The following is a 22,777-nucleotide window of genomic DNA, read 5'->3' as shown; positions in this document are numbered from 1 at the left end:
CGACCAGCTCCCAGAAACAAGAAGAAAAAAAAAAAAACTCATCACAGACAGGAGACATGAGGAGAGCAGAACTGAGATGTGCTGGGGATTTATATTTCCAAACAGAGCGTTATTGGTATTGATCCACAGTGTTACAGCCTCCTGTAAATGGGATTTCCTGTTAGAGGACAGAAAGATGTCTGTTGTGTCAAGAGCAGGAACTGTGTTTGTGGCATTTTGTTTCAAAGAAAAGGTCGCGTGGCTTCATGTTGTGAATATTTCTGTGTAAAAAGATTAAATGTGTCGGTTGTACAATAAAGTCCCACAGATACTCGCATGATATGATGTCTCTTCACCTTTTCTCTTCTCCTCACATCTCTCCCTTTTTTCCTCTCCCTCTGCCTCATCAGCCGACGAGCATGAAAATGGCTTTGGATCATTTTTAGAGTTTGATTTATTTCTGAGCTGACATGCATGTTAAAGAAAAGCTTGTTCCCTTCCCTGCAAATTTCCCCTTCACTACCCGTTTTTCCCCTGATCCATGCTAAGTGGATGAAAGTAAATGAATGGACAATACACCCTTAAAATACCTTTAAAGGTCAAGTAACTGCATCTTAGCTTTGCATTTCTCAATTAAAGTACTTCTAATAGCATGTTAGCCCACATTTACTGTGTAAAGTTAGTGTGCAAAAGAAATTTCACTTTATTCCTTAAATATAAAGGGTGTTTTTTCCAGCGCGTCTTCATGTTGGTTTTCATTTGTCACAAGTGAAACCAAACAGCTTTTTTCCCCTCCTCTTCCTCCATCTTCACCCCATGTCTTAGAGGTTATAAACATGGAGAGCCATTACTGTATTTTCTTCTTTCCCTTCCTGAAAGACGTAAAACATCTTTCTTAATTTCTCTTTTTTCTCTCTTCTCTTCCTCCTTTTCCTCGTCCTCTGTTTCCCGTGACATGATATTTATTTTTCTTTGTACGATTGACTCATTCTTGCTGGATTGTTTTGTTCTGGTTGGTTTGTGATTTATTTCCATTTGATTTCTACTTTGTTAATATTATTATGTTTATGATGTTATTATTATTATTATTATTATTTGGATGTTTTCTGTCACTGGGGCTGCGGCCTCTTCACTGTCATTGTGATTTTTTTGTCCTTATCACGTGTTGATTTGCCATTTCATCTCTGTGCATGGATACGTACATGCCATCTGTTTATTTTGGCTTCGTTGCGACACGCTGCCCGTTTCCTTCCTCACCTTCCATTCTTCTTGAATTTCCTCCTCAAACTCTTCTTCCTCGTCCATCGCTTTTCTTCATCTTTATTTCCCCCTCGCCTCTGTCCTCTCTCTTCCTCAATCCCTCTCTCCCTTCTCCTTCCTCCAACCTTGTTTGCTGCTCCACACTTCCTCCTCCTCCTCCTCCTCTTCTTCCTCTTCTTCCTCCCACCCCGTGACTCGGCAGCATTGGGACGAGGGAGGGGGTGATCCAGAAGAACCTGAGCGGCTTGCTGCCGGTGCGTGACTTCCGGCTGGACCCCAACCTCCTGTACTCCCTGCCCCTGCTGGCCCTCAGCCCCAACCTCCTGGTGGTGTGGATCTTCCTCAGCGTGGCCTATTTCCTGGCCAAACTCCGCTGCAGCTGAAGAGCAACTCTCAATAGCGAGCGACTGCAAAACATAGCGCACGTCCAACGTTTATGAGGAGGAGTGGGAGCGCTCCACACTGACTCACCGGGGTGTTTCTGAAACTGTGCCACTGTCCTGTGAGTGTGTGTGTGTGTGTGTAATCCGTGCACACGCTGTCCCAACCTGACGAAGGGCTTTACACAACTAACGCCCCCATTTATCAAGGGCCGAGTCCTGCACCCTGTTCTTTCCTTCTTTGTATTGGTGGTTATATGTTCTGTTTCCTTTTTCTCCCTGATGGCAAACCTGGAAGTATCATGCTGATATGATGATGTTGCCGACACATGACCACTTTCTGTTCACACTAAGCCTGCTGAATGTAAAGTCAACATACCTGCATTCACACTCGTCTTTTCAGGATAATATCTGTCTAAACTTTAACTCTATCTTCTCTTCCTCCTTGTTTGGCTGGGATTGAGTTGTCAGACACTCAAACTCACGATTAAGTTTTTCTTAATTACATATTTCTCTGTTCCTCTAAAACATGAAGCTGTAGTTTTTAAGTTCATCCAACATTGGAACTGTTCTTAAAAAGCTCAGTCTGTGGTTGTAAAAGAGGCTTGGATATTTGTATTGTCGGCCGGCTCAGTGTGAACACAATACGAAATCTTTAAATCTGCTCCAGAAGATGGAAAAAAAGTCCCACCTGTTGCAACAAACAGCTTTAAGGATCCCTGTCTGCACACGTGGTTCACTGTATGATGATGAATTCACATCAGTACCTACTTGATGTTCATTGATGTTCACATTGTTAGTGAGTAGCGCCCTCTGGTGGTCCGATTTTTGTGAGTGCTCTGCCTTATTCTTTATAACACAATGCTCGCTGATAACTAAATAGAAAGAAAGTGACAGTTCATTTGTAAAGCTTGTAACTTTATATATATAAAGATAAGCAGATTATATACAAACTTTGCTTTCAGGAAGAACTGACAGTAGCTATCACGATGAAGATGAACATTTAATTTATGATTTAAGCGCCGCACAGACAGCTTATTTCATTTTTTGCAAGAGCTTGTTTATCTTTGTCTTCCATGTGCTTATGCACTTACCTTCCAAGCTAATGTAGAGGAAACTAAAGATTTTATTTTGTGCCAGAATGAAGCAGAACTTTGCTTATAGATCTATTTTTTCAGGCTGTATTTGCTCTTTTTTAAATTTCTTTAGGTCTTCCTGCTTTTCTCAGAGGTAGAAAGGAGGTTTTGTTTGCTTCTACTTCAGCTTGTGCACTTTCCAGCAGATCTGGATCAGTCGCTGACTCTGTTTACATGCAGCTTGCTGTCCATTTTGACCACAAAAAGCCACGTTTGAATGAAGAAGAACTATTTAAGCGTTAGGAGTTAAACTAACCTGTTTACTCAGAAGTGAATGAACTGAACTCATTAGACGCATCAACCAGACTGGAAAAATTCATCTCGGGTCCAACCTAATGAAATTTTGTGTGCATAAACAGACAGAGGGGTGTTTCCTTTAAACGGTTTCCTTTCCCCTCATGCTGCAGACAGCTACTTGTTTAGCCCAAAGTGTAAATACCTTGCGTACCTCTCGTTAGTAAATGAGCCCAGGGATAAAGTCCCGTGACAACATGCGTGACCCACTTTTTAAAGTGAAGGAGCCATGTGATTGAAAGGAAGACTGTGCATTTGCCTGCATTGCAGATTGTAGCAGAAACAGGCAGCTGTAGTTGCAAATTGTGTGCTCTGCAGTGAAGTGTGTCAGAAATGAATGTCCTGCTAGCAGAACAATATCACGCAAAAAAAAAAAAGATGTTTAGCCGCTTCGTTGGAGTAATAAAGAGTACAAGTCCTCTGCAGCAGGGTATCCCCTGAAAGATAAGGTTCGCACAGTCAACAAAAAGTGACAAGTCAACAACCTGATGAAAAAAGTAACTGTCTAAATGATTAATGCCGACATACCCGGAGCCTGTTTCTTTTAAAGGCCCTGCACACCCACGGTTAACCCACGCAGGACTGTGTGTGTGCAGTCCATGCAAAATCTAACAAAACAAACAAAAAAAACCATTGAAAGAGTATTCTCATTGACGTTCTTTTGACTCTGGATGCCTTCGGCCTGTTCTAGCCTGGCTGAGTGTTACGTCTGTGTTCAGTTCATTTCTAAAAGCAGCGCCATGTTCAATGTTTTCACTTTTGGACACTTGAATTGGTCCCGGTGAGCCAAACTGGGTGTAATAAGTCAGCAATTGAACCCACATCTGCTCCGCAGCTCTCATGACGATGCAGGGAAGATCAGCTCTGTCTCGCCAATTGACAAAGTTGAACCTCTGTGTTTTTTCAGAATGCAGCTTCTAATTGGCAGATGTAGGAATGTATGATTGTAGGACAATCAGGGGAAATGTGTTTGATTATGCAGAGTAGTTCTGCAGGTTGTACACCCTTTAGAGCATTTATCTGTACCAGCTGTTACATTTCTCTTAGCTTTATAGAGTCGAGTTGGTGGAGTGAAGGCTCTGATTTTATTTGGCAGATGATGTGCTGATTTTTGCATGAATGAGCAATGTATTCATGCTTGTGCCAAAGGCTTCACTTTGTTTTTTTTATCAAGTGAATCCAGGTTTGTAGGATCTGCGTTTGCAAGGAATTTTATCCTGGAAAATATGCATTGCCGCTGCCTGAACTCAGTCCACTTTTACTTTGGTTTATGCATTCCAGAAACAAGTGAGAAATACACCGGGTTTCTCTCGTTTCCGGCATTTTAATATCACTTTACTGGAATATAATGTTCCCATTGATTCTAAATTAGTCGATTTGCTGCAGCAGTTCAAAATCCAAAGATATTTCTTTATTCACATGTATAACAGAGAAAACATCTTGTCTTTACATTTTAAGGTCTGGAATGGGCAATTTTGGCTTGACAAATGCCAAAACTAATTTGTGAATTATCAAAAAAGTTGCAGATTAACTAGTGAATCAACTATTTGTTTTCAGCTCAAATCATGCACTTTTCATAGAGCTTCCTAGAAAGTATGTGTTATTTTTGGATGCTATAGGCCCACTGTTAACCTCTTATATGATTGCTTTGCTGTGAAAAATGATCATTTTAACGTTTCCCAGATACTATCAGTGTCAATAGTGTTTAAATCCAAGTTATATTTTCAACCCAAGTTTTAACATTTATCGTAAAACTTCCTTAAAATACTAAACTGTTTAAAAGAAGGTTTTGACAAAGACATGTTTACTGACTTTCTGAATTGTGTTGAAATGTATAAATGTAATTTGGAAGATGTGTTAAGATGTTAAGCAACATAAAAGAAAAAAACAGAAGCACTCGGGTTGCTTTACACCTTGGAAACCTGCAGTGTACAAATCAATATATTGGCCTCGTGAATCTAAATGGAAAGCACCAGCCGCTCTCCCGGATTTCTGAGGCTCCGTCTCATTAAGATCGACCCAGTAAGGAAATGGATCAGACCGAAATAGTCTCCTTTGGGAGTTTAGCCGATCCCATGACCTCCAAACACTCACATACTACAGTAGAATGATCAATGTGGTCCCGTGAACAGTAATGCCTCCCTTTGGATAGTGAAAACGTTAAAAGTGTCTCTTTATTCTCAGACTGATTTAAGACATAGTTTGTGCAGTGCTTTTTAATAAAACCCGATGTTAACTTACTAACATAGCGTTTAATTCATCTAAAAGCCAAAATGTTCAAAACAAAAGACTTTGTCTAAGCTAAGCTAACCAGATAGTGTTGACAGCTTCAGATAGCATACAGGTAACAATCTTCCAATCTAACCTTTTGGCCAAAAAAAAAAAAAAAAAGTCAAATGATTTCCTTAAGCTATAATTCCTTGCTTGTTGTGCTTTTTTAAACATTCCTTTTAAAATGATTGTGTCATGTAGAACTACCTCTGTGAGACAGAAGTTATGGTACACGCTGAACTTAGCATTTATTTAAAAATGTAATAAATGAATACATAGATAAAGATATATACACATAGTATGAACACTGAGCAGCAGGGATGTAATTATTTTTTGCAAAATGACAAAAGTATATGGAAGTTTATTAAAGAATAAATGCCAACTTCCCACTACTGACGGGTGTAATTGCACTAAAGTGCTTCCTAAAAGTATTACATACAAATTATTATATAAATGAACTGAAAGAGAAACATCTTAGATTGGCAATTTTTTTCCTTACTGTTTTTTTTTTTTTTTTTTTTTCAATCTTAGGAGTCCAGATGTATCAGAGAATATATTTGTACCGCTGTACATAAATTGTATTTAAATGCTTGTATTGCCTAAATGCTTTATTTATATATATATAAATGCTTTATTTATATATATATATATATACACATATATTGTCTTAAGTTATTCCAAAGCAGAGGATATCAATATTAATGATGATTATTATGCTTGTGCCATAACAGTCATGCTGGCGTCACTCTAATATGTCTGTTGTTATGATATTGCTATAATATACATATTTGTATGTTTTTGTTTATCATGACTATTAGCCATTGATTTAATTACTCAGACTAAACTATTTCCATAATAACAGTCTGCAGGTATTTTCAAACTTCTGAGACTTCTTATAAAGTAATGCAGTAAATATTATGTTTCTTTTTTGTAATATTTGACATGGAAATTCACATTTATCATTTCAATCAGATCATAATTGATGACTGCAAACTGTTTCTTAAATGGAATTAATAGAAACATGACAGCAGGTTCTGGAGAGAAGCTTAAAGATGTTTTTTGGTCAGAATTAAATGTTAATGCTGATTTGTAAAGAAAGGGTTTCTAGGAAAGGTATTTTAATTCAAAAGTATCTTGACTTGCACTGGTTTTGTGGCTCTGTTGGTGTTAAAATTAATAGCCAGACACCAGGTAGTTTCAACAACAGTAGACTATGATGCTGAATTGTCTATTTTCCGCATTTCCTCTCGACTCAGCAACAGTTAAATGTGTAAAAGCTTCATCTTCGCTGTGTCCCAGTGCTCCATGTTGCTCTAAATGTACCACAAACCCAAGAAAACCTCCCGTCAGTGTGTCCTGACGGTCACATTCCTGCTCAAATAAATGTTTTGTGCCTCCAGCTGCAGGATATGAACAGACTTCAGTGATATTTTATAGTCTTTGTTGACATTTGTGCAACTTTTTCCTACTCTGGCTTTCTTTTGTTGCTTCAGGTTCTTGCTGGTTGTTCTTTTGGTTTTTGCAGAAGTAAAAATATGCAAAGTTGGGAAAAGCAAACTTCATTATTTTTATTTATGAATAGTTAAGCTTTTTCTTTGAAATCTTTTCTTTTACTGATACAAAACCATGAGACTCTCCTGATTAAAGCAACAGCACTTCAGGTTTATGTGGTTTTTAATATTTCAAATAAGAAATTGTGTTTTGTCTGTCATTTATGGGGGGGACTAGGTCAAAACACTACAATACCCATGAGCCTTTAGCTCTGTGATTTGGATTTTACTTGCTGTAATTCACGGAGTTGCAATCAGTTTTTCCCCTAAATATTTTAGGTTTACAAGCTTGTACCTTTCTTATTTCAGATATGTTGTAATGCAGTTTTTAATCTTTTGCACTGATGATAAATTAGTGGGAGTTTCAACCCAATCCAACATTTTCTTGTAGGAAGTATACTTTTCTGTTGTGGGTCAGTTACAAACATGTTTTTGTCATCATCTGCATCAGTCGTCATCTTTGCTTTTTCTTTTTGCTCTCATTCTGTCTGTGAACGCCCTCCCCTCTGTCTCCTGTCTGTTTCCTCAGCGAGGGCTGCAGACGAGAAAACACTGTGAAGAACGTCGGATGCCGAAAGTACGCGTTCAACTCGCTGCAACTCAAGGCCTTCCCCAAACACTACCGACCACCCGACGGCACCTACGGCAAAGTGGAGACCTGATCGGACCATGGAGAGGTGTGCCTCAGGAAAGTATTGACATTATTGGACTAGTACTGTGTTGGGAAGGCCGAGTACAATCAAGACACTGTGTTCAGAAACAGTTTCAGTTGACATTTCACGTCACTTCCTTACTGTTTCAGAGGTTTTAGATTCAATTATTTTGGGTATAGACTCAGTGATTCACCATCACTAATAAACAATAGCACCGTCCTGGGGAAAAAAAGATTTCTACCAGTAGTATAGTATAATAACTGTTTTAGGTGCTGTATACGTTGCTTCTGTCACATTATGCATAACACACTGAATATATTCATGTTTTCTGTGGGTTTTCAGTTTTTAAAAAAAGCACTGCCTCACCACTGATCAAGCACTGATATAATCATTATGCACACCTTTTAATTTCTGTTATTCAATAAAAATGAAGACATTACAAATTGTAGCGATAAATCATTAAAACTCTGTGATTAGATTAAATTAAACAGATGTGAAAAAGTAAAAAAAAAGATAATTATCAATTGTTGCACAATGTTGAACACATTTCAGCTGCAAGCCCACTGCTTCCTACTGAAAACATAACAGCAAAGAGCTTGTGGCCAACAGAAAGACATTATCTTCATAATGTGGTATAAATAATATAAAATATTGTTGGCCTTACCCTTCTTCTTTACATTCACTTTCACGAAGCTTGAAAACACACCAACCACTCCAGAACCAAACCTGCACAATTAACATCTAGCAAAAGATGCAGTAGTACAAGAATGCTACCTGAGGTGCACTTGAGCAAGACTTTTAATCCTTACCATCACTGAGCAGCCTGTAAGAGCAACAAGAGATGACCAATACAACTTTAGAGCTCACTTAGATGCAGTGATAAATTTGTAGCCACTGGGGGGCAGCAGGAGATCCCCCATCACCTTTTTGATGTAGATAAAGATGCTGATTTACACATCCGGCTGTGTTGGACTAATATGATTCATTTGGAGTCGTGTTTGGGTCCACAAGTCTCTTACCGACTCTCAAGGTGTTAACGACCCGACAAGAAGTTTGTCAGAACTGAAGAGGCCTTTCGGATGAGAGGTCAAACGTCTTCAAGAAACTAAAAGAAGTCCATTTGCTTTTGAATGGAACTTAGACCATCTGCCTCTTTAACTGCTAAATGTTTCACTGTACGTTCACCAGGTCACGTCGAACTCTGACTGTCTGCTGCTGAACGGGTAGTGTGGTGGGGAATCCCTCACCCAGGCCAGAAAGGTTTGGGTCTCCCGCCATACTACTTTGTCACCTTCTTAATCAAACACAGTCTCCTGACTCTGATATACAATGAACCGAGCTGTCTCCAGCACTCACTTTTACATCATAAATCGTATCCCTTCACGCAGACTTCCCCCCACGGAGGCACGTGTTCCATTAGTCCTATTCAGTATGTTTGAAAAAGCTTGCCTTCTTCACCCAAAGCTGCTCTATGGCACTCGTACGTATGCAGTGACCTAGACATCTTTACCAATGATTTTCCAATCGTGCTCTCCCACAGCCGCTGCCTAAGAGTGGTTTTATCAGACCTTTTTTCAGCCGCAGCCTTGTCGCAACCTGACATTCAAACAGCAATATGCTGATTAGATTTCCTGCTGTCCAATGCTGAGTCATGATTCACACATTGTCCAGCTATTCCCAGTGTATACACTTTGTACTCTGATGGTAAATAAATCATTACTTATAGAAGACTAAAATTAAGATTCACTCAACAACATGAGTGTAAATATAATCAAAATCTTCCACAGTAGCGTACCTGGTAGCAGCCTTTTGACTGGACTGAATGGGCAAGCCCTGTAGATGTGAATGTTTGTGAGTGATGAAGTTACACCATTTGTTGGCCCAAATTAAAAGCAAAAACAAAAGACATCTTGGGACCTGCATAAAACATGACGTACCTAAACCTAGTGTGTTTAAAACTGCCACATTTACCTTCGATAATTACCTGTACCACACGTGGGGTCACTGCTCCTCACTTCCACCTCACTGCAACATGAAGCACATTGTCAGACTCAATGGTGAAAGCAATCCTGCTGAAGTCCACTGATAAAGACCTCTAATGCTGTATTTACATGTTCTACTTGAGAGCTTTTTGTTCTATCAACATTCACCTCAGTGCAGTGCATTTGCTATTTTATTCAAGAACATATGTGAAGGTTCTTGCTGTGTGTTATAACTTGTCAATATTTAGTGCTGAAATAAATCTAAAATTGATTTGTGTTTAGTTTATTGTCTTGAAAGGAGACACTTTTCAAATTTGTATTAGACAGAAGAAAGCGATAAACAGCATACTGAATCCAAACTAACTTTTTCTGTAGGCTTATGCAAACCAGTTTTGGTTTGATTGACCTCCCCTTTATAAAGGCGCTGAAAGACAAACTGCAGGCTACTCTTGTGACTTTGCTTTGTAGTACATTAGAAATTACGTCAAGTTTGTATAAAATATGCTTCGCTCAATAGTCATATTTTAAGCATGACTTAATTTCTCCTATAAAAAGGAAAATTCTGGAAATATATTACCCAGGATGAAAGAAAAAGTGTAATTGTTGTCTCCAAAACAGCAGCGCTTCTTGGAAAACAAGTTTCCTTAAAGTCACAAGGAGACTTGAACAAATTGTGTGAAATTCATGCCGCCTTGACTGAATGAAACAGACAGGCCTCACAGTGAACTGCTGCTGTTGTTGCGTTAGGTATATATTGTGCAGTCTGTGGCACAAGCAGAAAGTCCTCAGTCATGATGCTTCACACCAACTTCCCCAGCATGAGCACCCTGCTCTCCAACGGACAAATCTTCGCCCTTGTTGCCTTGTCTGTCGTCTTACTCTTCATCATTGCCGAGCTGGTTGCCAGCCTCCGCTGCAGCAATGAGAAGGACGGCTGTGGCTACTCAGTGCTGATAACAGGCTGTGACAGTGGCTTTGGACACCAGCTGGCCCACTGCTTAGACCAGAAGGGGTTTGTGGTCTTTGCTGGGTGTTTGTGGCCAGAAGGAGCCGGAGCCCAGAGCCTGACCATGCAGAGCTCCAGTAATCTGAAAATCCTCAAACTGGACGTCACCAGTGATGAAGACATGCAGCAGGCCAAGAAGATGGTCCAGGAAAACCTGCCAGAGAAAGGTGAGATTTTAGCACATTGTAAAAATGACAGTTATACTTTGTATGGAAGCTCATTTCTGCCAAAAATAGAGTTAATATATAGTTGTATGATATATCATTTGTCTAAAATCATTTTGACATAGTCAAACTTTACATTTGTGTTTTTAGTATTTATTTAGTTTTTTAATACCAACTTGCTTCCATTTATGTGTCAAAAGCAGACCACCAGCAATAAATCCTAATGTTGAGATACTAAGATTGTAAATAAGATAATGATGTCTTGCGATACAACAGCAGCATTAATTTTAATACTGATAAACTTCATAAACAAGCACATTATTGAGAGAGTTTTGTTCCATATCAGTTTATAATTTAATACCATCTGCTCAGTATATACATATATTTGGTTTTCAAATTGTCTTCGTAAAGATTTATCATGGTTATTTCTGCCCTTCATCAGGTCTGTGGGCAGTCATAAACAACGCCGGGATCTCAGACTGGGCCGAGATCGAATGGAGCACTATTGATGATTTCTGCCACTTGGTGAACATCAACCTGTTTGGCTGCATCAGGACCTCTATCGCTTTTCTACCTCTGATTCGTGCCACCAAAGGTGAGCTCAACATTCAGCTACAGTTCACTGTACTCTCTGCTTTACTGTAGTGACGTTACAGATTTAAAAATCTGTCTTGTATTTCCAGGTCGGATGGTTTTCGTGTCGAGCATCTTTGCCTTCTTCAACTGCCTGAACATGGGAGCGTACAGTGTGTCGAAGAGAGGACTGGAGGCCTTTGCAGATTGTTTGAGGGTTGAAATGGCCAGTTTTGGTGTGAAGGTACAGTACTGCAAGAAAACTACACCAAAAAACAACAACAGCATAAAGCAGAACATTTTGGGAAATCTGTAGCAGATCAAATCTCTTGCCTGCAGGGAAACAGGATGGAAACAACTTTGAGTTTGACCTGCTGCTTCTCATTCATTATTAATACAAACATGAGCACATGAAAGATATGAATGTTACAATGTTGAGGCAGAAAGCGCTTAATTTTCTGTACAAAAACTAAAGCGTAAGAGCAACACCTTGTGGTTGTACAGGAACTTATGTGCTGGACTATTTCTTAGCCTGGAACAGTGACTACTTGATCAGCCACAGTGGTGTTGGCAGAAGGATTTTGTTCCCTTCTGACACAGCGAGTTTTGTGTTTTCCCTCCGTTTCCAATCTTAATTATAAACTAACAGGGGCTGAATGCATGTTTACTGTACAAATATGAATGTGGAATCTTTCTTAGTCCGATCAGGAATGCAAACAAGCTTATAAAAGTTTGTATTTTTAAACGGCAATAATAGACTAATTCAACATGTACCACTTTCAGGTCAGTATCATCCAGCCGGGTAATTTCGGCCAAGCTACCAACATCCTGAGGATGAAAACCAGTGGGGACATCTGGGAGAAACTGGACAAAGAAGGAAAGCAAATCTTCAACCGGGACTACATTGATCTGGCCAACAACTACTTTCTGTCGACATGTAAGTTCGGATTCAAGAAGCCCGACCTGGTCATTAACGCAATGCTGCACGCTGTCACATCTGCTAAACCAAAGTACAGATATCTGCTGGTGTCTGCGATCGACATGTGTTTCTTCAAAGCTTTCCCTTATCTGCCCACCTTCCTCAGTGATGCTGTGTTCTCTCTCAGCTCCATGTATACAAAGAGGAAAGAAATGCTGTACGCTAAATAAAAAGCAAATAATAGACCTGGTCCTTTTTCATATGTAGGTTATGTTATTTAGGTTCCTTTTTTTAAGACTAACTCAGCCTGGATTATTCTTAAGACATCATATATCCTTCGATCTGTCTCAGAGTTTTTTTTATAATATCGTTTGGATTCTTTTTGCAATCTGTATAAGTGTTTTTGACTCATGGTTTTAAGCCTTTTTGTAATCTTCACTGTCTCTTGTAATTAAAATCAGATTTTTATCATAAAATATGTTTTGTTTTTATTTTGTATTCATTCTCTTTTTTATTTGCATGTTGTTCCATCCTTCACTTTATTAATTTTTCCTCATTATTGATTATCAAGGAAAACACAGTATATACTGTATATGTGTACAAGCTTTACACGCATCTGGATGCAACACCATATTATGTAGGCCTGCATAAACATGTTTCAAGTTCCTGATGCCAGATGGAGGAGAACATCATGCACTTTTATATATTATAAGTAGGTCTTCACTCTTAACAACATGTAACATGGATTCACGGGCTGGATATAAAGTTTCTAAATACAGATTTTAATTCAGTGTAAACAGCAGAGCCCGTATCAACAGTCATAGTTTTTTTTCCCTCGACATCCATACTTGAGAATCAAATTGTGAGAACAGTAAATCCTGTATTTTCAACACCTTGAGAGTTGTTGAGAGTCATTTAGGTCACACGTGGGATCCACCTAGCTGTCCTGTGGGTCGCTGGGTCACATTAGTCATAGTGGGACATCATGTGAGGGTCCTGGTGTGAATGGTTCTTTGTCTTCCTGGGGAGGGATCTCATGACTGCATTGTAAGTGGCTGACAAATGGTGTCTCAGATCCACCTCTTCTGTTCAGTGACGGTCTTTCCAGTTCCTTCACTCCTTTTTCTAACCAATGGTCTTCTCTGGTCAAAGGGTGTCCTGTGCTCAAAGGACTGCTGAGGAGTTAGCTCTTCTGGTTATAGTTACCTTTGATTGGATTTTACTTTTTTATCCAGTAAGTCATTATAGATAAATGAGACATGATAATCACGTGTTATGGTAATCAAGGGATCAATAAGTGATGTACTTGTAGCTGTTAGTCCAACAGTAGGACTCGGGAGCTTCGGTTGAAATACTGACATAATACAGTGGTTTTTGCCTTTTAGTTTGCAAAACTAGATCTTCACTGTTACACAACTGGGATTTTGTTTTTCTTGAAAACTGAGTCTAAACTTTCAACCAGTGTGTCCCTTCAGTAGAGGCAGAAAGGGAAATAATACAGAACAGCAAATATGATCCAGGCTTCTTGGCAGAGGGCAAAGCTGGCACTTACGCAGGACGGTTACGCTGTGAATGGAAGCTTTTGAGCGGGTTTCGATTTGGCCTGACATTGAAAATGATCTAGTTTTGCCGAGAGTAGGTTTGCTCAAGTTTAGCAAAGGGCATTGTGATTAGTTAGTCACTTGTCAGAACATTATTAGCTCCAGGAAAACAGGAAATATTTCAATCAGTGCTATTTATGTTTTGATTTATCGCTAATAAAATGGGATTTGAAGAAATAAAACTCACAGTTACTTAACTTTTTAATGCTCTGAGGGTTTTGCAGCTACAACCTCAGTTGGTCTGAAATTAAATGGGTCTGAAATTGGTCTGAAATTTGCCATCTCCAAAAAGAGTTATTAACTGAGGTTTGTGTCATAACGGCAACAACAGGCTTGTTCTCTCATTTTCACCTTGCAGATTTTTTTTTTTATCTTAAATTCAAGACTCAATAAAATGGCATGTTCGTCTTCCTGGATCCTTTCTGGTCCAGACTGAAATATCTTCATAAGAAGTGTTGATTGGATTGCCATTAAGTTTGGTAGATATTCATGTATCCAGGAGGATGACTCTTAATGACTTTAAAGAGCGTAATTCGTGCCGTTCTCAGTAGAAGTGATTGTTTGGTTGGTGTGGGTTCCTGTGTCACAGTGCCTTTGGCCAATTCGGTTTTAGTTGAGTCATCCGAGTTTAACAGGTCTCCTGATGGTCAGCATGCAGTTACACTCGTTTCAAACTGCCAAAGTGTCTTTTGTGTATATGCTTCATGGACCAAGATGATTTGAATCGGCGTCATGCTACACTGACACTCTTGCTTGCATGCACTTTGCCTGCAGCCACCGAGAACAACAAGTCCATTTGTTGTCTTGAGTCTGGTGTTGGGCTCTTGCTGTTTCTTCTTCACAAGCTCCATGTGTGAAATGTGTATCACATCACTTTTTTTGCTCTTATTTTTAAAACAGGAGCAGAAACAAAACAGAAAATTCAAACTAAACACATTTTTTTTAATTTGCATATTGCCCACTTAAGTATTGTTTTTCCTTTTGAATTAATGAGAGTTTAATTATTAATGATCAAAGTTCCCCTCTGAACCGCCTGAGCCGACAGTGCTGTATTTTTGACCTGAATATATCATGTTGAAATTGATCATGAAGACCAGAGAGAAGCTATGATATCTAATGACTGACAGCTAGTTTCATTCACTGTAATTAGCCAGTCAGGGGCCTTAAAACGTACATATTAAGGAACAATTGTTCTTGGATGACATCAGATTTTTTTATTTTCTCTCTTTCATATGACGGAAATCTGTTGTTTTGTAGTCAGAGTGAAAATATTCTCTCATCTTCCTTCAGTAACACGAGTTACATGAGATCCTTCCTCATTTTACTTTTGTCTGGTTTTCTCTTCTTTTTTATTGGCTAGTGGGTTTTGACATCATCTGTTAACAAGCCAATGTCATGATTCAGAGGCATAACATGGATAGGAAAGGATTTGAGAGGTTTGAGAATTACACGAAGGAAATTTTATTGAAAAATAATTAAATTTTAAATCAGCTTTAACTGTTGTTTGTGCATTTTGAACACTATATTTAGGATTACAGATATTTATTTGGTACTAGGGATGAGAATTAACCAGCAACAATTGTCTTTTAGCACGCATTTAGAAGGCATGGTACTACCTTCTTAAAATTAATATTTCCAGCTTTCATGTGTTTTATATGACTGTAAAACAAATGTGTATTTTAGTTTTGGCAAGTTGCATGGATAAAATGATGAATCAAGCGTTTTCTTCTGCTGTGGGAAGCTTGACGAAAGTTTCCATGTTTGATAGAAATCTCTCTCCATCCTTACAGGACAGGCCCGTCCAACTCTTCTGAATAGTTTATGAATTTATTTGATTATTATTCATGCTTTCATTGTCCAGTTTGGTTTTAAATCATCCCAGAGAGCCACGGAGGCAGGAAGAGTCCAACTGTCCCCAGCAGACACACTATAATGAACATCCACAGGAAGATCCGGTCTACGACCATGGCAACATACTTCCAGTCCTCTTTCACCTGGAGAGACACAAAACCAAAGAGGAGACTGTAAAGGTTTGGAAATAGTACTGAGAACAAATCACTTCCTGTCAAGAGAAAGGAGCAACACTTGCTGAAAAGTCGGCATCATCTCCTCTCAGATGTTCTGCTATGTAGGTCACTCCCTCCAAGGCCGACACCACCGAAGGAGACAGAGCAGAGGCCCACTGGGTCTGGATCGAACCATGCTCCACAGGAGGGGTGTCCCAGTCCAAGCTCAGTGTGGAGTGTCTCTGTGGGAGGAGGGCGTACCCGAGAGATCGAGGGGAAGGAGGAGACAGGGAGGAAATCCTCGGTCGACCAGCGAGCTTCATCCCGAACGTCAAATGATCTGTGTCAGGGTGACCGTGAAGGTCGCAGCAGCTGATTTCATCTCCGGTGTCCAGAGAGTGGAGCTGGTGGAAGCCCTTGTCATCCTGGACATCAATGTCAGACTCCTGAGTAATCCAGGTGGACGTGCAGTGGGAGGGGCCTGGGGTCCGGACAGGGAGGAGCTTATCAGTTAGGTGGCACCGCCTGAGAAAACAAGGTGAGTTTGAAGAACAAAAACATAACTGAGGAAAAATGTAATGTTATAGAACACCAGAGCCGAAACAATATAAAAACCCCATTTAATATTTAACAAATAAAGCTCTCCTAATACTTGCAGATTGAAACTTGTTCTTTATTTTCTTTCAAGTTTATTCAGTAAATTTACTTTTCTTTCTTCCATTTGATTTGAGTTTCTGCACTGTATCTGTTGCAAAAACTGCCACAATAGGATGAACAAAGTAGAATCTCTCCTAGTGTCACTTCCATAGAAGACAGTGAGTGATTTGGGATGTTTATATCCTCACCTGACAGGCCTAAGGTCATGTTGAGGACGCTTCATGCACAGCCAGCGCGGCACCACAGAGAGGAAAAACCTCCGAACCCATCGAGGCATGGTGTGGGTCTCCGGGGACCGGTGGTGCACGTTGAGCACGAACACGGTGATGATGATGGAGAGTGTGACAAAGATCATGGTGAAGAGCAGATACTCCCCGATCAGCGGGATGACTAGCGATGTGGAGGGGATGATCTCGGTGATGAGCAGCAGGAAGACGGTGAGCGACAGCAGCACAGAGATGCACAGCGTGATCTTCTCGCCGCAGTCGGACGGCAGGTAGAAGACCAGCACGGTGAGGCAGGAGATGAGCAGGCAGGGGATGATGAGGTTGATGGTGTAGAACAGCGGGAGGCGGCGGATGACAAAGTAGTAGGTGATGTCGGGGTAGATCTCATGGCAGCAGTCGTATTTCTTGGTGTTGTAGGTGCCCACGGCGTTGACTATCGACCACTCTCCGCTCTCCCAGTAATCCTAGAAATTAGATTATTATTTTAGTGCAACATGATGCTGAGAAATGTTCTGTTGATTAAAATGTGGGAAGCCAGTGCGACTGCAGAACCACATGTGAGCTGTAGATAAGAGGAGCTAAAGAGGCTCAGCAGGTGTTCAGTGGAAAATCACAGGAGAGCAGAGGCACCAGCTGTGTGCATGAAGAACAAACAGTCCAGTCCCACATCCGTCGGCTCCCACCTTCAGGTCCACGGTGTTCTCAAAGGGCTCCAGGTCGATCTTGGCACGGTCGTACGTCCAGGATCCAAACTTCATCTTGCAGCTCTGCTGGTCGAAGGGGAAGAAGGTGACGTCAATGGAGCAGGAGGACTTGTAGATAGCCGGGGGCACCCAGCGGATACGGCCGGTGTGAAACAGCTGGGCCTTGGTCATGTGGGTGACGGCGAACTCTCCATCAGCACTGGAAGAAGGCGTATAGAAGAATGTTGGAGTGAAAACATGGAGGCTTTGTCTGGATAGAAAGTGATGGTTTTATTCAGCATCGCTCCAAGTTTTTATCTCAGTACTTTTCCAACTTAAAAGATGAATAAATAACCTGAAGCTATGGCCATTTACACAGGAAATGCTTAATAATTAATGGCTGAATGTCAACGACACCGTATTCATGATGCAAGCTCATTTCATCTACATGCTGGAGGAGAACGTTTCATCTTTATCCAGAGAAATGTCAGAGTTATTACTTCCTCGAGCCCTGAGGTCTGAAAACTTGATTAAAACTGTGTGATGCAACATCTCAGTGCAGCCGCAACAGAATCAGGGTAATTTCTTCAACAGCATCATTTGCATGTATCACCAATTGACACGCAGGAAGATGCAGGAACGCCATGGCATCATCAAGCTTTTTGGCTCCGTAGAAGTGACCTTCGACCCCAACACGCTCTTCACTGGAGGAGGACGGTGTTATGCATCAAGCAGGTAATTGATCACTACAGATAATTTCCAGGTCCGCCTACACAAATTCAAAGTCGTCTCTGTTTGGGAGGGTTTGTTGGTTTGCAACATCTTCCTAATCAGTTTATCTGCATAGAAACAATGCAAGTGAAGCTACATATTTGCTTTAAAACCTCTTTGTGCTTTTATTTGTGCTTCCTTAAACTTTGTGATGTTAAGACATAAGGATTTGTGCAGCTGTGTGTGATTTTTACTTGTTGTACAGCACGATGTCAGGCACCCAGATCAGCTCGGATGGAACTCTGATGGACGTCACATTGTTGAAGTCGGCGGGACTCCACTGCAACTTGTAATCCATCCACTCCTGTCAACAAATCCACAATTATGAAGTCAGTTTTAAGACTCAAATCTTGTTTAAACACTTTTAATTTGGGATTTTTATTCATATTTCTGAAGTTATGGGCACGGACACACTTCACTTCGATCGTGTCTTTTCTACCTGTTTCAGCCACACGTTGGTTGTCATCATCTGATTTTTCTCGTCCTGTTTTAGAGTCACAAATTGATAGTCAGTGATTTTTGTGTATTTATACGAGGGGAAATGTAGGCAGCACAAGTAAACATCAACGCTACTATTTTTTAAATTACATCAGATGAATGTAATGTTTAACGTGTATGAATTTCCAAATGTTTTTGAGTAGATGTGAGCTAAAGAAACAAAATGGAAAAAGATGAAAGGGGAAAATATTCATAATAGTTTATAGGTTTGATCAGCTTTTTGGGGGGATTTTATGTGTGTGTGACCCCACCACATCGATCAGCTGTGCGATCGACAGGCCAAACTTGACAATGACCACGTCTGTGACGTTTTGCGCCGGACGTGTCCACTTGCTGTAGCCTCCAAACAGGCTCCTGAAGAGCTCGTCCTCGGAGTGAACACGAGTCCAGTCTTCAGCCAGAACTGACAGAGAAACAGAGAGGTGGTTTATATCTCATAAAAAAAAACAGCTGGACGTTCAGAGCCAAGACAGAACTAAATGTTCTAGGACGATAATCATATTTTCTCAGGAGGGGGACACACAACTGTAAAGTTAACTCTGCTATACTTCTGATACCACATGTACCAAAACAGACATTTAGCCAGGCCTAGCATTAAAAACATGGCGAAAAAGAGGGAAACAACAAGCTCAAATCAAGTCCTTTAAATATCTGCCCTCCTCAGTTCTTTCACGCCACTTTTTCCCTCTGAATGATGTCTGTTTCTTCCTCTGTGGGTCACAGGTGTCTCTGATTTATCTCCTCACCTCTCTCCACCTTCAGGGTTTTCAAAGGACTAGTCTTTCCATTTCCTTCCTACTCTGCTGAACTGAAAGCCATCAGAGCTCGGAGAGATACTGTACCCACTGGAAGAGAGAAAAGCAATTACCTGAACTTTATTGTTCATAAAATCTCAAAGATTAGGACCGTACATGGAGGATATGATGTACCACACTTTAATTTAATGTTACACACTCAGCATTAGGGATAATTGAATTAGGTGTACAAGTCAGCATTGAGCCCAGTTTTGCAGCAGTCATCATTCATCACAGGCATAATTTCATGCCCGTGATAAACCTCTTTAATTCCTGGTGTTTGACCTTTTGTATCAGGTGGGAATTGATTTGTGTTACAGGATAAATTAACGCTGGCGGAGGCTGCACGTGGTAAAATATCTTCCATTTCTGTTTAGTGTACGACCAGCAGCCCTTTCCTCTATCCCTCTTTCTGAGCACACAGATTTTGAGCAATCTGGCATCACCAGCAAGCAATTTAGGATTAACCAGCGGAGGAAACAGTGAGCCAAGAGCTCAAACTGCACTGTTATCCTGACAAAGATGATTCTACTTAAACACATAGAGGCAAAGGATTGATCTGATCAATATAGTAGACTCTGCTCGTGGTAGATTGGAAGTAATAATTTAAGGTCAATACATGTTTTTTGCCCCAACTAAGAAAGTAAACATTTAAAATGACAATAACTACATATTTCACCTTCTTTTAGTGTCAAATACTCAAAATGTGTTGTGTTCACCAATAAACACACAAAGCAATACATTTATTAAGCTGTATGGATTTGAGTAGGCTTTGGAAAGCCAAGTGACAAATATTATAAAGTAGCTACTCAAATTTATCATTATTATGTGGAACCACTATTAATTAGTCATTCACAGAAAAACTAAAGATGCTGCTCGAGCCCCAATTACAGCAATGCATCTATATTTAGCAATATTTAAAATAACGTAAACAAAAAAATCAATATTGGGAGCAGAAAATCTCAAGCTGGTAAAGTCAACTTTTATTAAGGATTTTTACGGTAAAACACATTAATTGATTCCAGTACATGAATCGCAGCTGAGACATTTCACTGCCTCTCTTACCGGAGGTGATGAGGATCCAGCAGCTGTAAAGCGATGTCAGACCTATTTTCCTCTCCATTTGAAACAAAACAGATCCCGGCTGTGTTCATATGAAAGCTCAGGTCGTCTCAGCCTTTGTTTTCCCAACGCTCATCTCCAGACGGTCCGCCCCGGTCCGCCTCAAACAGCTGGATGGATCTCAGTCACAACCTCCCACAGTCCATCAGCACCAGCTCATCACTGAGGTATCCTGCGCTTAATGGGGCTTCCAGTCTTTCATAGAGACCTTGTTATCATTTATGGATTACAATCTTCCAGCAATCATCCAAGATTTATATATGTGTTTTAGCAAAAATGCTGGTTAATTTAAAGGAAAAAAAATCTGTCACTGAAAATATATATTAAGCTATATTATATTAATTTTAATAAGTAAGTAGCATTTTAATGTATCGGGCTAATGATAAAGAAAAAAGTTTTACATTTTGGAAAATACAAATAATAGCTTTTTAAAAGAGCTACTTTTAACTGTTTTACTTATTAGACATATTGTATGAAGCTCATTGCATGGAAGGTGTAAAAAAAAACTTCAGATATTAAATAAATTTTTGAAAAGAGCCTAACATTTACCTCTAAAATGTAGAGAGGAGAAGTCCAATGGAATTGTAAATACTGAAAGTTGACCTACTTTTGAAATTGTTGCTTTTGGAAATAATGAAGGTCTAATAAGGACACAGAGGACCAATAAATCCCAACTTTAACCTACTTTTTTTTTTTTTTAATCTCAGTGCTGAACTAAATGTACTTTCCACCACAGCCACCTAAAGATTTAATGACTAATTTCTGGAGTTTCTACATCATTTATTGATGGGTTATGTACTAGGCCTAACCAATGACACATGCCCACTGAATTAATTAGTACGTAGCTGCTAAAAGTGTGATATTATTAAGGTTTTATTATTAAGGTGTGACCTACTTTCCTCAACTCCTCCTCATTGTTTTACTAGTAATGCTATTTTAATCAGGTATCTTCTCCTTGCTGGGGTTAGAAAAGTCCAGCAGATATTATAGAAAACTGTATTAACTGTAAAGATTAATGAAAGGGAATAGTCCTTATTCATCTCTCCACTCTCCAATATTCCCGTCAAGTAAAAAGGGTCAAATGAAAAGCTCTTTTCCAAAAAAACTGATTCTAACCAACTGCAAAGACCAAACTCACAGACTTTACCAAGGTCGACCGTCTCTCAGCTTCAGTCAGGCGCAATGTGATACCCTCCCCTGACCTCCACTCTCTCCCTCTATATTATATGAAGGGGTGTCTGGGGTTTGAAGTCAAGACATGCAAAGTGCTGGAATCAGCAGATAAAAGTGCTGATTTTAATACCGCCTTACTCAGTGAGTGGAAATGACACCAGAGGTGGAGAGAAGTGAACTGGATGAGCAGGGAGACCTTAAATCTTAAATTGGACTCAGCTGACTGGAGAGGGCCAAAGGATAAATGTGCATCTCTGCAGCTGTGACATCCAAAAATGTTTTTGGTTTGCCTGGTTTTGGATTGTCGTTTTCAGATGCTACAAACTCTGAAGACTGTGGGTAGGGAAACAATCTGCATGCATGCTGCTTGATTACTGAGGCTTGTTAAAATTAAACTTCCAGATTACAGATTAGGCCGGAGGATTAAAACTGGCCAATAAAGAGAAGAGGAGATTTGAAGTTTCCAAGTTTAATGTGTCAGTTTGGAGGCGTTTATATTCCCAGAACTCCTGGGTGTTGCTTTCCAAATCTACGCTCTTAGTGTGGAAATAAATTTCTGTCTTGTTAACATTTGGCTCATTTTTGTGTTTGTGCAGGAGCAGAAGAGAAGAAAGACTGACAAGGACTTGACAGACAGTAGCTATCAATGGTGTCTACTTGACTTTATATGATTAAATGTATTGCAAATTATAACGTTAATGCAACTTTGCAACTTTATGAGACTGACACAGTAAAAACAAATCAGTTCCAAACAGCCACGCCAGCACAGCTTTGTTGTTTTATCAGGCAATATATACATGTTCTGTTGTGAAATAGTGCAAGTCACTATTTTAAAGATTAGCTGTTGCGTAACAGTATTTGTGAACCGCTTTAAGGCTTTGCGTTTCTTCTATTTTGAGCCTTGTACGGTTCCGTCGATTGTGTCACAACAACGCAGCTGAGCGGCGCCTGAGAGCAGGAAAAAAAAGTAAGATGTCTCACTCTGCTGTCGTTTTATTTGTTTTTCTCTTGGCAATTAGATGAATTAAACTGCTTTCACGAGGAAAACTTGCTTTGTTTCTGGGAATAATAAAAATGA

At 39.9% G+C, this 22,777-nt stretch overlaps 3 protein-coding genes across 20 annotated transcripts in view; 2 read left to right on the top strand and 1 right to left on the bottom strand.

Annotated features, from left to right (window-relative positions):
• The window catches only part of LOC138620781 (inositol polyphosphate-4-phosphatase type I A-like), a 31,994-nt gene extending 23,954 nt beyond the window's left edge, over positions 1 to 8,040 (top strand). For 11 of the 17 annotated variants that reach the window (XM_069698297.1, XM_069698296.1, XM_069698295.1 and 8 more), the window contains one exon: positions 1,442 to 6,980. In XM_069698297.1, the coding sequence (XP_069554398.1) occupies positions 1,442 to 1,622 (181 nt within the window). In that variant the 3' untranslated portion in view covers positions 1,623 to 6,980. Of the gene's footprint in view, positions 1 to 389; positions 6,981 to 7,399 lie in introns of those variants that run through there. The other 6 variants (XM_069698299.1, XM_069698307.1, XM_069698306.1 and 3 more) reach the window with 2 other exon arrangements.
• Positions 8,041 to 9,858: 1,818 nt separating this feature from the next.
• Positions 9,859 to 12,623, top strand: LOC138620783 (retinol dehydrogenase 7). The gene is made up of 4 exons (XM_069698309.1): positions 9,859 to 10,678; positions 11,118 to 11,270; positions 11,359 to 11,492; positions 12,032 to 12,623. Exons 1-4 carry the CDS (start codon positions 10,297 to 10,299, stop codon positions 12,395 to 12,397), a joined length of 1,035 nt encoding a protein of 344 aa, XP_069554410.1. The 5' UTR covers positions 9,859 to 10,296; the 3' UTR covers positions 12,398 to 12,623.
• Positions 12,624 to 15,207: 2,584 nt separating this feature from the next.
• On the bottom strand, positions 15,208 to 20,647 carry LOC138620788 (neuronal acetylcholine receptor subunit alpha-2-like). Of its 2 annotated transcripts, XM_069698319.1 has the most exons (8): positions 20,470 to 20,647; positions 18,862 to 19,013; positions 18,552 to 18,596; positions 18,307 to 18,416; positions 17,342 to 17,561; positions 16,620 to 17,122; positions 15,858 to 16,299; positions 15,208 to 15,762 (listed from the first exon to the last, which is right to left on the bottom strand). In XM_069698319.1, exons 1-8 carry the CDS (start codon positions 20,525 to 20,527, stop codon positions 15,637 to 15,639), a joined length of 1,656 nt encoding a protein of 551 aa, XP_069554420.1. In that variant the 5' UTR covers positions 20,528 to 20,647; the 3' UTR covers positions 15,208 to 15,636. The 2 variants fall into 2 exon arrangements, with proteins under 2 accessions (XP_069554420.1, XP_069554419.1); XM_069698318.1 differs by lacking the exon at positions 15,208 to 15,762 and having other exon boundaries at positions 15,797 to 16,299.
• Positions 20,648 to 22,777: the final 2,130 nt, after the last annotated feature.

This window comes from Brachyistius frenatus, unplaced genomic scaffold, assembly GCF_029030835.1.
Source record: "Brachyistius frenatus isolate BFR_SWC_R1_liver_20210118 unplaced genomic scaffold, ASM2903083v1 Contig_26, whole genome shotgun sequence".
Lineage (NCBI taxonomy): Eukaryota > Metazoa > Chordata > Actinopteri > Embiotocidae > Brachyistius > Brachyistius frenatus.
The sequence above is the reverse complement of the archived record's forward strand: the minus strand, read 5'-3'. Positions and strand labels throughout refer to the sequence as shown.